This window comes from Triplophysa dalaica, chromosome 20 (genome assembly GCF_015846415.1).
Source record: "Triplophysa dalaica isolate WHDGS20190420 chromosome 20, ASM1584641v1, whole genome shotgun sequence".
Classification (NCBI taxonomy): domain Eukaryota; kingdom Metazoa; phylum Chordata; class Actinopteri; order Cypriniformes; family Nemacheilidae; genus Triplophysa; species Triplophysa dalaica.
In genome coordinates this window covers 12,062,517-12,077,649 of record NC_079561.1, presented here as the reverse complement: position 1 = coordinate 12,077,649, position 15,133 = coordinate 12,062,517, and the positions used below count along the sequence as shown (strand labels likewise).

General features: G+C 36.9%; 1 protein-coding gene across 1 annotated transcript; it reads right to left on the bottom strand.

Annotated features, from left to right (window-relative positions):
- Positions 1-1,634: 1,634 nt before the first annotated feature.
- LOC130409647 (transcription factor Spi-B-like) lies at positions 1,635-5,328 on the bottom strand. Its single transcript, XM_056733727.1, has 6 exons — positions 5,197-5,328; positions 4,915-4,935; positions 3,821-3,968; positions 2,638-2,765; positions 2,415-2,559; positions 1,635-2,246 (listed from the first exon to the last, which is right to left on the bottom strand). Exons 2-6 carry the CDS (start codon positions 4,933-4,935, stop codon positions 1,930-1,932), a joined length of 759 nt encoding a protein of 252 aa, XP_056589705.1. The 5' UTR covers positions 5,197-5,328; the 3' UTR covers positions 1,635-1,929.
- Between the last annotated feature and the right edge of the window lie 9,805 nt (positions 5,329-15,133).

Below are 15,133 nucleotides of genomic sequence, written 5' to 3'. Positions count from 1 at the left end.
TATAGTGTGCAGCATGGTCCAGCAATGGCATTCTACCTAAATTAACTCTTACATTTAAGTGCGCTGATGTCAGTGTATTAGATTAGATTAAAAGATTGATTATTTATTGAATAAATAGTGTGATTCAAATTGCATTGGCTATTCATTTGACCGCAGTTCTTCCAGTTTCCATGTTCGCTGATGTAGGTATATATAAACAACATCTTTTCCATCTTGGAGATCATTAACAGTTCTGTTGCAGTGTCGGTTTTCCAGCGTACACATGCTTTGCATATTAGGCCTAATAAGCGCACATTGGAGTCAGACGGGCGGGCTTGTGGTAAACTGCCATAAGGAGCACACGTTATCATCTCTATAAGTCACAATGTGGTTTAACAGTGCGAAAGTAATGAGCCATGCAAGAATCTCAACAGACTGGAAACAAATACAGAGGAGAAATTTGAAGGCAGGTGAAGTGATAGGGCTGGAAATCAGATAATGTATCAGACTCTGTCGAGGGTTTGCAGGGTCTGATAAATATGAACATATAGTAAACTGTAAACAAAGTGAACTTCACAAGGCCTCAGTTATGAACTTTAGGGTTCACATTGCATGTGATTGAAATGTTTACTATTTTCACTGTATGTGATGCATATTTTATTTTCAATTCACTTTTATTTCTGTTTATATTACTATTTCACTTTATTGCTATTTTTGAATATGATAACATGGTAATGCAGATTTGTTTGCAACATTAGATACAGTATACTATCCTATTAGCAAAATGCATCAACATTATAAAATCTTGCTAAAATTCTTGCTTTAAATATAATAATTAGCATTTCACGTTGTGTACGTAAAACATAGATATACTATTTACATTATTATATTGCAATACATTACATTATTATTACATTATAAGATCAGGTTGTTTTACAGCCAGGGGCGGACAGGGAAGCAAGAATGGCCCTGGAGTTTTCGGCACAAATCGGCCTTCCTCATGTGTTTGATTGCATGTGTGTTTACGTGGTGGGGTGGTGCTGGTGGTGTTTGATTGCATCGGCACATCACCATTTCTGTCGACAGGGGGGTTTAAATGTAACGCATTATTTTGTCATTGTCCATCTCGCTAATGCCTTCGCGTTGCATGCATTCGCATTAATTAAGTCCGTCTGTCGGGACCAAGTGTCCATTACGGGCCCATACATCTCTGATTGTAGAGACGGCCTACGGGCGTTGGTGGGACGACCGTTCTGGACTTTGACAGAACGTACTACTTGTCAGTCCGCCCCAGCAGGTGATTTGTTTGACAGGCTCAAAAACATTTTGCACCAAATTGTGTTGGAGTTTGTGGCTTTCATGGATTTAGCCCATTGTATCATGCATTGTTTTTTTGGTGTGTAAAAATAATACTAATAATAATAATGGTTTTTAAACATTACACTTGGAATATCATGACATTCCTTACAGTAGCTTAGACTTTACACATTACCACAAATGCACATTAATGTCAATGTATGATAAATGACAATAGTTATTATTAACTGTAGTTTTTATAAGACTTGAAGGTTGAATGCAGTGCTTATTAATAATTGCCCAACTTTGCTGTTGAAATAATTTTATTATCAGCTGTATTTGAACCTGACTGAAAAGTCAAGATAAACAGAAAAAATATCAAACATCAACAAAAAACGGTTTCATAACTACATATAACGTAGTAAAGATCAACAATCCTTAGATTTACATATTTCAAAGATCAATTCCTTCACCTGTCATTTAAACATGAATCCCTGTCCTTCACAATCAAACCTTGTCGAGTCTGAATTAAGCCTCAACTACCAAATAATATTGGATGATCATATGCCCAGATAGATTACATAATGAACAATACTCAGTATTTGCTTCTATTTTCCCACTTCGAGGAAACGGACTCAACGGATGGATGCCACACTAACTACCCATAAACCTTTGTGAGTTGTTCTGAAGGCCTCTCAGTGTTTTCTCAGTGAACTGATAGGTGAGTTTACGCTTGACTTTGCAGATCTCTCCTGTTCTGGAGTAGTTTCGAAGGGCTCTCGCCATTTTCTGGTATGTCATCATCTTTCGGTTGCCCTTGCGTCTGCCCCACATCTCCGCCAGCTTTTCCTTGTTCTGGGAGGAGAACTGGAACGTTCCGTTGTTCGACTGGACCCACCAAATGCAGCTTCGCATATCTGGTGTCTGTAGCATCTCGTATAAGAACTGAAACAGCCGTTCTTTCCTTTTACCTGAGAAATAAGATTGTTTGATTCATGTTTATATATCAGCCAGTTTAAATTTCTGCTGTCATTTTTGGGTAAACCATGTTCAAGCGAATTCTTCAAACATATCCTGCTTGAAAAATTGAGCCAAACTATCAAAAGGATGATCGAGGGACGAACAACGCTGCGCCTTACCTGAGAGAGGCGTCAGAGCAGAAGAATTGCACCCAGTCTGTCCCTTCCCATCTCGGGATGGAGATGAAGGAAATTCTTGGCATCCAGAACTGGTGGACAGAGAGTCTGAATCGCTGCACTGGTTTCTGTCATACTGGCAGTGTCCCTAAAACACACATTATCATTAATTACAACTACCACTATAGTTATAATCTTGAACGTCTTTCAGTTGGATGTGACATACCCACTCAGAGAGACTGGACTGACAGAGCCACGTCTGCTGCTGCTGAGACTGAAGTTCATGTGTGTTCTCTGTCACAGGTCCTCCACCATAATGCCATTCATATGCGTAACAACCGGACCAGCTGTTCTCTGTAGAAACATATAGACTCATATAGTCACATAATCAAAACTTAAACAAGCTAGCAAGATGGCTATATATGGCTTTATTATTATCAAAAAGGTACTTTATATGCTAAAATGGTATGTTTGAGCAAAAAACAACTGCATCAATAAATGTTTTGAGTTTGGGGCGGGGCTATCTGTCTTGACCAATTGCAGATGTGGGAGGTACACTGTAAAAGCTAGCAGGATTTACTTGAACAAATTAATGTTTAAATATACTGAAAAAAACAACTAATCAGATTTACATCATTTTTTGCAAACAGTTTTAGCACAAAGTAAATTTACATAAAAAACTATGCAAAAACATGCCACAAACAATTGTTACAACAAAATGAAGTAAGTTCTAGTTGTTGTATTTTTCATTGGCTACAAAAAATTGTTTGAAAATAGTTGTTTACTTTCAATAGCATTTTTCACAATTTAACTTTATTCCAGAGACACTGTACAGAAAATGTAAAAAAGAAGGAATAATAATCATATAGAAATAAAAGTAAAAAAAGATATCCATCCGTCCGTCTATAGTAGGTATTAGCATTCATTTACAAATGAATAAATAAATAATTAAATTAATACAAATATAAAAAATGTAATTTATACATAAAAAAATCATTAACAATAAATTAAATGATTAATTAATAAAAATTACAATTTCTAATAAATATAAATAATTAATGATTAAACAATACAGAATACATGATATTTTTGTCGTTCTTCCAAAAGTAATGAATAATAAATAATTAAATCAGATAAATAATGAATAATAAATATACAATTATTTATATGAAATAAAAAAATATAGTATTAAAGAATATAGAACACATTATATTTTTGTCATTCTTTCAAAAGTACATGAACAACACTATCGGTATGAATAATTGTCTGAAGGTCTCTTGTTATACACAGTAGGCCTATGTGACATCTTCTTATCCAAAAAAGCAGTTTAAAGAGGAAATAACAAATCTTACAAAACTGAAAGTGCAGAAGTGAGTTTTACCTCAGCTTCCCTTTAACACGTACAGTACCTGCTATTCTGTGCTGGTCTGCAGTTCTCTGAACACATGATCCTGACATCACCTCCACTGAATGCTCCTGTAGATACTCCTCAATCACATCAAGATCAACATTCCCTGAAGACGCCTCTCTGGGGCCTAGATCTTGATAGTACTGCATCTGTGGGTACATGGAAGCAGAATTCAAGATATAATCATATACAGTACAAATACTACACATTGTACCATCAATAGGAGACTTAATAAAAAAATCTTGATAATCATTGCGTTACTTCATGTTAAAGGAACAGTTGACCAAAAATTCTGTCATCATTTACTCATTCAGAAGTTCCAAATCTATATACATTTTCTAAATTGGAATTTGGAAGAATGTTTGTAACTGAACAGTTTGGGGACACTACTGACTTCCATAGTAGGAAGAACAGCTTTCAAAGAAATTTTTAAAGCTTTGGAAAACCTTCATGGTGAGAATTTAAATTTTTTAAAGAAATTAAATTGTTTATTTCTGTTAAATCTGTTATTGTGAAACTTTTGCTGAGATTTAAATTACAAATGTATTACAGTGTAAACAAATATTGTAAATAAATATTGTTTTAAAAAAAGTTTATAAAAAATGAAGTAACTTTGTAAAAAAAAAACTCTGGCTCAGTACAGCTGAAGCAGAAATTTTGTTTGCAACGGAAACATTTGCATTGCGAGTTTGTGTAAACAGACTAAGTTACATTGCATCTGTTTTGACAGACAAAGTAGTATGTGCACATGCAAACATGTACAATGGTCCTAAAACATTGTTGGACGTATCTAACTTTAAACAAAACGTTACACACAAACAGTATTTGTACAAACCAGCAAGCAGTAAATATAATAAAATATAATTACAATTGTTTTTGTAAGGGTGTTGTCATTTCCAGCGTTTTTAGTTCATTTCCAGTTATTTTAAGTCAGTCATATATTTCACTTGTCTTGTGACTTTTTATTTCACAGGGTTTTCGTTCACGAAAAACAAAAACTACAGATTCTATAGAGCAGACTTCTGTCTGTCATGCATTTTGCAAATTTGCATGTTTTCTTTAGTCAAAGAAAACAGAAGTATAAATCATACTCACGTTTTCAAGGGTTGTCAACATCTGAAAAAATAAACACAAAGTCAGATAAGGCAGACGTGTACAAACTGAATGAATGGAATGCTGTGAAAATGCAGTTTGATTACAATCTCTTGTAAACCTGTGCATTTCACAAAATACAACCCAAGCAAGATAAACTGAAAGCGTGAACAACGCAATCCAAATTAGACCAAAAATCACCAACATAGACTAAAATTAAAACCTTTTAAAGCATAAACACAAATAAAGCATAATACATATTAACTTAAATGAATGTTGAATTACCTTGATGTAGTTCCAGCTGCTGTGTCAGATATGAATGTATCACAATAGAAAATGAGAAAGGAATATAACTGCTGAATAAGAGCTTGGAATGAAGGGTGGGGCACTGCATCACCTGTAATACACCTGTTTCTCTAATCTCTTCCCTTTATATCCTCTCTCTCTCTCTCTGTCTTTCTATCTCTTTACCGCCCACTCTCCTCCCTCCTCCTGGATTACTCACGCCGTTGTGCCACCCGTCCATCATCCAAATGCAAATCTTTATTAATCAAACATTCGGCTGGGTTTAACGGTATGGCCAGTCCCTTGTGTTCTGTCTCTCTCAAAGGCTTCCGGGCATTTGCTCTGTTTTTCTTCTGGGTTTAACAAGAGGGATTTGATGTGTAACTGTCACAGCAATTACTGTATATAGTTGGTCTGAAAAGTCCGACATAAGCATTATGGTTAGGTAGAGCCATAACAACTCATTCTGAGATAGATGAGAACTACTAGGGGTTGATATAATTGAGTTAATTTGCGTAAAGCTGCATGACACAAATGGGTTTGATGATGCATGTGAGGTGATTTTATTTCCTGCTCTGTGGTCAGTGAATGACATTAAGTCACATTCAGGATGTGTGCTTGCGATGGGTGCACATCAGAAAAGCCTGATGAATAAAAACGATTTTGAATTAAGATCATATTGAACATATGCAGATGGATATACAGTGTGACTTGCAAGGGGTTGATCATTTGAACAATAAGAGTAAAGCGACAAATCAGACAGATGTTCGGTTGTGAATCAGTGATGTTTGATGTCATTGACAACCAGCTTGATGTGACATGTCAATGGGTTTCAACGCCCCTTAGCTGTTATAAAATCACTGTAAACCATGGCTTCTTAGTTCTTATTGGTTTATTAAAATTGCTTATTTTACAGCCTTGACCATTCCCAAAATATCTTCTTTTGTGTTCCAGAGTAAAAAATAAAGGAGTCATAAACCGGTGTTGAACAATAAAACATTTTGGGGTAACTTTCCATATAAGAAAAATTTAACTGCATCCCAGTTCTTGCTCTCTAAACAGATTAGGTATTGTTAATCGTCTCTCATGATGACAGTCACGAGGTAATGTTTTTTACACAAAAACTTTGCATATTACATATAAGTCACATGAGATACATATTGCTCATAAGCACAACAGTAGAAGTGTATCTGGTGTAATGGATATTGTGAATTAAAGCTTTGTTATAGGTTTACATCTGGGGACGTCCCTGTACAGAAGTTAGTAAACTACAGAGGAATCTACACATCATAGGAACAGAGAAAAGGGTTGGAAAGTGAAACGAGGAACAAGATTGATGCTTTTGCGGCATTGAAGTTACTACTTATTAAACCCAGCATATCCATATCTCAACATAACAGTATTTTACACTGAAAACTGAACAGAAGAGTTTTAAGCTTAATTGTCTATTATAAATGACTGTCTGGGTTTATGTTTCCAAAAAGTCATAAAATGACTCCTGGGAACTAAACCTTCGGTACACAGTCCTATCAGTAGTATGATTTAAAAGCATGTCTCCTTCGAAAATAAATTAAGAGAGTCTGTATAATTTGACAAGAAATCTTGCTTGAACCTTAAATGCAGTGATGAAGACTCAACAAATAATGTTGTGCATGCATATCGTCGCCTCAGTTATATGGTTCTATCTGCATTCGGGACAGTTTAAAGATGAAGAGCTCCAAAATTTTTGCATTCCATTTGTCTTTGTATAAAAAGTGTTTTGTTTTCTAAAATGAACACAATGTTAAGAAAAAACACATTGCATAATGTAAGTTGAATTAGAACATGTGTATAACTCAGTTTTAATGTTGATATGTGATGAGTCATGTTACAGCAAGTAAACAAATAAACGGTTGCAGATAATACACATGAATAATGAACGAATGATTTGATTTCTAATCTCTAACCCTAACCCATATTTTATTTAACTGGTTTAAAAAGTTAAAAAAACAAATAAGCCACCTTCTAAAATAGTTACCTTGAGGTCAGGTTGCTTAATCCTGTTCTGTACACACACAGTTCACACATTTATGAGAGTTAACTCCCATAAATACAAGTGACAACCGCAACATGTGTACGAACTCAACAACTATGACTTAATGACATATTTAAATGCACGTCAGATTTGTTTCCGCATGTATGTGAGGTACATGAAAAGTCTTCATTTTGGCACATTTTGTCACGGGCTAGCCACTCTCACGAGCCCTACACTCTCACGTTCCCTCGTCGCCTGGGTCTAGGCTAGCAGCTGAGAGTTCTAGGAAGGAACTCAATGTGCACTCTATAGCGGCATCGGACTCATTTCTTGCAGAGGAGCAGGATGATTTTACGCCTACAGAATAGGCTTTATCATGGCAGTCTTAGTAATCTGATAGCGATGAGGGCTCAGGCCTTCACTCGCTAGCTCTTCAGTTGATTCTTCACTCCAGGAGACGATCAAGATGACTCTTGCTAAATTTGGACCTTCCCTCACCTGAGCTGGGCCCTTCGAACCTCCTGAGGCGTCCAGTTGTTCAGCCTGGGGATTTCCAAAGACTCTGTTGTCCTGACTTTACTGATGAGGTGTTTTCTGCTTTTCGCACAGCTCCGTCTTTCAGGCCCGACCGTGTAGCACGAACATTGGTAGCAATGGCAGAGGCCCAGGAGAGAGGACTCGGTAGTATGCTTCCTGCATGTCCTCCTCTGAGGTGTCCCCGGACGAGGCGCTGAAGCAGGAGCTCCACTGCCCCCAACCATCTGTTGGTGCGCACTTTTAACACGGTGTCAGGAATGACTTGTGTGGGGAACTTATTGGCTGATTTGTTGCTCGCACTCCATTCTACGATGTCCACAGCAGTTTCAGACAATACTTCTCTTGAGTAGCTTCATGCTTCTTTGCTGGCTCTGGGTTCAGTCGCCTTCTCCAGTGGGACTAGACGTCAGGTGTGGCTGGCTCAGTCTAAGCTTCCAGAGGCATGTCGCAACAGTCTCCGTCGGTTACCCTTATTGCCTGGCCAGGTGTTCAGCCAAGCTGATCAAGAACCCCTCGAGAGAAGGGCAGAGTCCAGATCGCAACATATATGCCCTGACTGCGCATTGGATGACTGATCACCAGCCTGCGCCACAACAGTTAGACAGGAGCAGGTCTACAAGCCCACGCTGCTAGATGCTAGACCTGGGCCCTTGTCATGAGCAGAGGCACCCCGACCTTGGTCCGGACCAACATCTCACAGTACACACACCCATCATCGCCCCCCCTGTCACTAGGGATGCAGGGTCTGAGAAGGGACATTTTTCAACATCCAGATACAGCATTGGAGGGGTATTACAGACAACAAGTGGCTCCTCACACGCTCGAGAAGGGTTACTGTCTTCAGTTCCATCACAGACCCCCAGTGAGCAAACAACAAGCATAACAATGCTGACATGGCAAAACGGCAAAAGAGCGCTGTATGAAGCAGTCTTCCGAGCATAAACAAGCTTTCCTGTAGCTCAGTGGAAGAGCATTGCGTTAAAAACGCAAAGTTGTGGGTTCGATCCCAGGGGACTGCAAATACCTATGTAAAATGTATAAGATTAAGCAATGTAAGTCTCTTTGGATAAAAGCGTCTGACAAATGCCTAAATGTAAATAAACAAGAACAGCGCATCTCTTGGCGAAATAATGTTAGTTTAGTTTAAACTAACGGAGTTTTCAGCAGAAAAATAGCAGAAACAGGATATATTTTGACTCACAGCTACTAGACGCCAGAACATCGCTATGGTTACCAGTATGTGAATTATCATAAATGCAGGAGTGACTACCTGTTCCGTACCCACATGAAATGGTCTTTGAGTGAATTCACTGCCACATTTGAATACGGTTGTCACTTCTGAAGCTTTGCAGTGTGTACACAAATTTGACCTATTTTTTTATTTACATACACAAAGGTTCAAATAAACCTAAAAGACCAGCTCTCAACTTTGGATAAGAAAAATCTAAATAAAATAGAACGATAAATTACCAAATAAATTGGCTACAATTTCCCATGCTTCGAAGTCTGACTATAAGATAGAAGGTCAATGTCCTAACATAATTCCAAGGGGCATCTGTTATGGTAAATGAAGGGGGAATTTTAGTGCTGTTGGGATTTTATGACATCACAGACAGAGCACTGTTAGTCTTGACAAATGTAGTAGTGAGAATGATCCCTTGACAGGTGGGAAAATACATCTGGCCTATTCAGATAAAGTCCGCCATCTGGAATATACCGCTTAAGACCACTTCATCCTCCGCTGCATTATCAGACGATTCTGAATGAGTGTTTACTCTGTAAACATACCTCCAAATCCTTTTTCAACATTTGAGCTGTGAGAATCTCACCGCAGTTTAGTCTGTTTGCTTGCACACATTTTATTAGTTAGATGTCATCTTGGGACACTGTCAAACAGAACAATACCAGACTGAACGCCAAATTCTAATACAAAGGAATTCACTGTGTGAATTTCCCATACACACCGTTTTGTTTCACTTCTGATGTCTTAGGTGTATGAGGCAAATACTTGGAGGTTTTGGAACTGTCAGATAAAATCTGGCCTCGGGGTGTAAGTGAATTTTCGACTGCGTCATTTTACGCATCATTTTTTGGGGGGGCTTTGTCATGTTTACGTTTTGAAATGGGCTTTTTGAAATGTTGATTTGTGAATTGAATATTTTGGAGTTGAATGGTGAAGGTGCTTTCCAATACTCTTGTACACCACAATGCACTCTTCCTACCGTGAAGAATATTTAAAAATATCTCTCTTTGTATTCAATACAATAATAACAACAGCAAAGAACGTATCCAAGACGCCGTAAACCAGACAAGCTTGTTTTGGAAAAACCCCTGGCCTAAGGCATATCTGACGGTTGTGCTGTGACAGGAATAGTGCACCTGTTGCTGATTACTGATGGTGAGAGAGAGAGAGAGAGAGAGAGAGAGGGAGAGAGAGAAAGAAAGAAAGAAAGAGTCAAGGTGAGATGTGGAGAGAGAGCTACAGGTGTAAGCGTGAGATAGCTGGTGCGTATAATGTTATAATTTCATTCTACTACTACATAGATAATAATGTGACAAATGTGACCGGCTTGAGTTATTCTATTTGAACTATTAAAACCCCATAATGTGTTATAAATTAGCCCATACTGGGTTGTTTTAACCCTAAATACTGGGTTGGTTTAAAGTCATCACATTTTCACTTCTTTGCCGAAGGAGATAACGCTGTAGAGCAGTTTGTCCGTTTAGGGCTCCTGTAGAAACAACATGGAGTATTCCATGGTAGAGGACCCCCTGTGTGTATAGATGGAAACAGCCCATTCTAAGATAATACAAACACAACTCAGCATTATGTAAGATCTTTATACATCTGTGAAGAATTGGTTATGTATTTTACTGTATAACATTTTGCTTCTATTAATAGAAAGAACTACTAGACAGTGATGACAGACTCAGAATGACATACTGCAGGAATGAGGTAATGGGTGTAAAAAAAATAACCCAGAGGTAAATACATGCAATACATGTATCATATACATGGATCATTTGTTTGAATGAGATTCATTTAGGAAATAATGCTGTGACATAAGGATGACATTTTAGGCAAACATGGATCATTGAAAATGCAGTTATTTGTAAAAATGTACATTAAATAGAATATATTGAATCTATATAACTACTCACTGGGACTAGTACTTTTATTAAATTATTCATTATTTTAAGTATTAGTTGTTTTATGCATCGTATAGTGAAATGTTTAAATGTTCACTTCTCCGTATTGTTATTCTGTCTTTCACTTTTTGCAGTTATCTGATTTTTTCTGAGCGAGATAACATCTCTCTTCGTTTGGTTTTTCAGTAAAGACGTCTGTTAGGCTGGAGTCATGAACTTCGGCATGCAAATATGTTCTTTATCTTTCTGATACACTAACAGCCCTTCATCCAGTTATAGGCTGCTGAATATTGGAGTGGTTTTGGTGTGGGGTGGGGTTTACAGGTCTTGCTGTGTGGAATACTGGATAATTGTGTCTTTGTCAGTGTTGTCCAGGTGTATTTTATGGTTTATAAAGAATATCCAACTGTGTAGCAAGCTCTAAGCAAATCAGCTCAAAGATTTCTAACTGGTTTTGCTGGGAATTTCCCCCAAAGGCCCACAGGCATGATGTTCTAAACAGTTTAGATCACTGAACAAACAAAGCTGAGCTCCAACCCTCCCAAATGTATCATGCAGAGTTATTATATTTGTCAAAAGATTCATTGGCTACAAAAACAAACAGGAAATACGAAAAATACATTTTTGAACGTCTTAATTTTTTTGGCAGATTTTCAAACATAAACATAAATCATTTTATGACTTCAACACAATATAAAACTGAACAAATCAATCAATCAACCAACCACATTAGTGTATATAAGAAGTTGTGAACAGCAGTAGTAAAACTCAAAATAAAGAAATATTCAACATTTATATATTATACTGACATACAGCACATGATTTCAAATAAAAAGCGGAGTTGTTTTGCGGGCATATTTTTTTTTTGTTTTGTGAGAAAATAAATAAGTCACTGACAGTTCAGTGAATGATCAAATGAATGAATGAAATGATGCTACAAAATAGTTGTAAAGTATGTGAGGAGCTAAATAGTCAAATAAATACCTTTACAGTCATCTGAAAAACAATTTAACAAATGTGCACAATAGTTCTTGGAAAATCTTTTCCATCAAATCCCATTTTGGAAAAGCAGTATAATGACACTTCTGCTGATTTAAAACATAAAATACAAACACGACTTTATTGTACATGTAATGGCTGGGACCTGTCATAAAAGTTGATTATCTGAGATAATAAGAAAATCTAGTTTGAAACAAAGACCACAGGTATATTTCTTTAATCTGCCCGAGTGTACAGTAAAGTGTTACACATCATCCTCTATCCAAAAAGTGATTTAGAAAAAGGAATGTTGGTTATTAAACACACATCACTAGAGATGCAGTAAAGTTATCCCACGACACACTGTTTTCCCTGCAAAGATCCCAAGGCAATAAACCTCAAGACAAACAAAACCAAACCCTTTTTATCTGGAGTTCAGTAGAACACACACAAATGTAAATCATGTTTTCTCAAGTGAGAAAGATAAGACAAAACCTGCCAATTGCATTTTTGGTGTGAAACTGTGGAGCGTGTGAAGCGGACAGATATTTCTGCACCAGTAGAGACGGTTTCATTGGACACGCGCGCCGGGACATGCAGAAGTTAACATGCAGTTAACTTCCGGTTTGTGTTTGGCTACTGCTTAATAATATAAAATAACAATTTATTTTTTATTTCATTTTTGTTAATTGTAATTAATATTATTATTGTATTAAATTAAAGGGATAGTTCAGCCAAAAACTCAAATTTGCCATGAATTTACTCACCCTATGGAGCCTATGGAACATTTTTTTTCTTGAGTAGAACCATAAAGAAGTTTGTTTGGTAAATCCGCAGCCCTCTCTGCTTCATATAATGGGAGTCTACGGGGTCCACCTGTCTAAGAGTTCCTAAAACACATAATTCCAAAAAGCTGCTCCTGGCGACATGTTGACGTTTCGTGAAGTGATTCGCTCGATATTTTCGTAAATTTGAATGTCATTTTTAATAATATTAGCCATACTGTACAGCCTCAACACTCCCTTTCTGCAGGTGGCGCTAAACGTGCCAGACGCTGGTATGCCATCGACCACCAATTGCAGAATTGCATTTTCTACAAGATTGTAAATGTATTTCTACAAGAAGATTGCGATTGTGTGCAGAGGCTGCACATTATTGCTAATATTATTAAAAAGGCGTTCAGTTTTAGGAAATTGTCAAAAGATTCGCTTCACGAAACCTCAACATGTCGCCAGGAGCCGCTTTTTGGAATTATGTTCTTCAGGAATTCTTAGACAGGTGGACCCCATATGCTCACATTATATGAAGCAGAGAGGACTGCGGATTAACCAAACAAAACTTTATGGTTCTACTCAAGAAAAAATGTCACCGACATCTCGTATGGCCTGAGGGTGAGTAAATAAACGGCAAATTGGAATTTTGGACAGAACCAACTTGAATGATTTGTTAATTTTGTTGCATCTTCTTTTTATTACATTACCAATTTGTTGAATGGGTCCTGTAGTTTGGTAGCATTTAAACAAACCGTATTGTACACGGAGATCTAGTGGTTGAGCTTGGTATCATAGTCTAAATATAAATATTGGAGAAACAAGTTTAGCCAAGTAACGGTTCTTCTCGGTTTCTTCTTTTTGTTATCAGAAATATATTGTTTGTGAATGTGTCCCGGAAGTTAAGTGGAGCCCACGAACATGCGCATGCACAGTAACGTTTATTTATGTTGTCACTGAGAAAAATCTATAAAAATACACTTCCATTGTTATATTGTATCCCCTTACCATCACACAAACCTTTCTGCATTTTTACATTTTCATTTGATTAATAATAAGTTTTGAGACTTGTTTTCTTTGCGGAGACGCCTGTTTATAGCAGGTTTAGACTGATTTGGGTAGGTTTTGACCAGTGGTGGTTTTATTTATGGGGTGGCCAGGGGGTGGCCAATGCTACAGACCATGACAGAAATTTAATGTGTAACCCGGACCAGGCATCGAATTAAAAATAAGTAATCCTAGGATTGCTGATTAGAGATACAAGTGACCATTTACTTCCCAAAGTTTGTCACAGATGTGACAAATGTATACAAAACAATTGTACAACGTAACCAGATTAATGTAATTCTAAATGAATGTAGATAAAAATATATACATATAAATGATGAAAATGTTGAAAACAGTTTAACCTTGATAACTTGTTTAATTTAAACAGAAACAAAGCAGAAACTTGTGTGGATCTTTAAACTGATGAAGATCAAAGCAGCATGTCAGATGTTTTAATATAAAACAAAAACTAATTCCATGGTACTGCAAGATTAAAACCAATTAATTCATGCAGATTATTTAGAATCGGAATCAGAAAGAGCCTTATTGCCAAATATGTTTGCACATACAAGGAATTTGTTTTGGTGACAGGAGCGTCCAGTACACAGAATCAACAACAACACACAGAGGCCATTAAACAAAAGAGTTACACAGATTATTAAAATAAGGGCCTATGGGTATAACAAAAAAATAAGAATACACAATTGTAGTAAAAAGTATGTTATATACAGCAAGATGAAATATAATTTACAGAAAAAGTTGTATATAAATAGATAGTGTATTAACTGCAGGATATATTTAAAAGTGCACTTTATTATGCAATTATTGATTATTATTAATATTGTAATCATGATTATTTGCCTAGTTTCAGATATTTTGATGTTTTAAAAAGGTACAAACCAGGCTGAGAATTGTTTATGAATTTGTATTGAGGTTTTGATTCTCTGAAAAACAAAAACTATTTATTCAAACGGTAAATGTATAGAAAACACTCAATGGCTTCAGGTTATACATCACAGAGTCTGACAACTCTACATAAAAATCGCCTAGTTCTTTATCTGTACCATCCACCAAAGTGATATATAGATTATATACCTATTTTTTTTTATTCGCATTGTTCTCGGGCTCTCCGTGTAGTGCGAATTACAGGCACAAAAGACATTGCGCTTTATATGTTGTTTTAATGAAATATGACAGGTTCCGTCAGTGCAGAAAAGATTTACAGCACCGTTTTCTCTCATGACGTTGGAGGAAACCGAGAATTCAGAGACTCAATAGCGGGTAATCACTGAATTTTATCGAAGTAACAGTCGCAAAGACCACCAGGGGACACCGGCCTTGAGCACAGGAAGCATGTGAGTCCGTGGGGTGAGGACTGGACCCAGCGGCACTCAAGGCAAGAATCAGTAGTAGGGTCCGAACGAGAAATCCTGACCCCAAC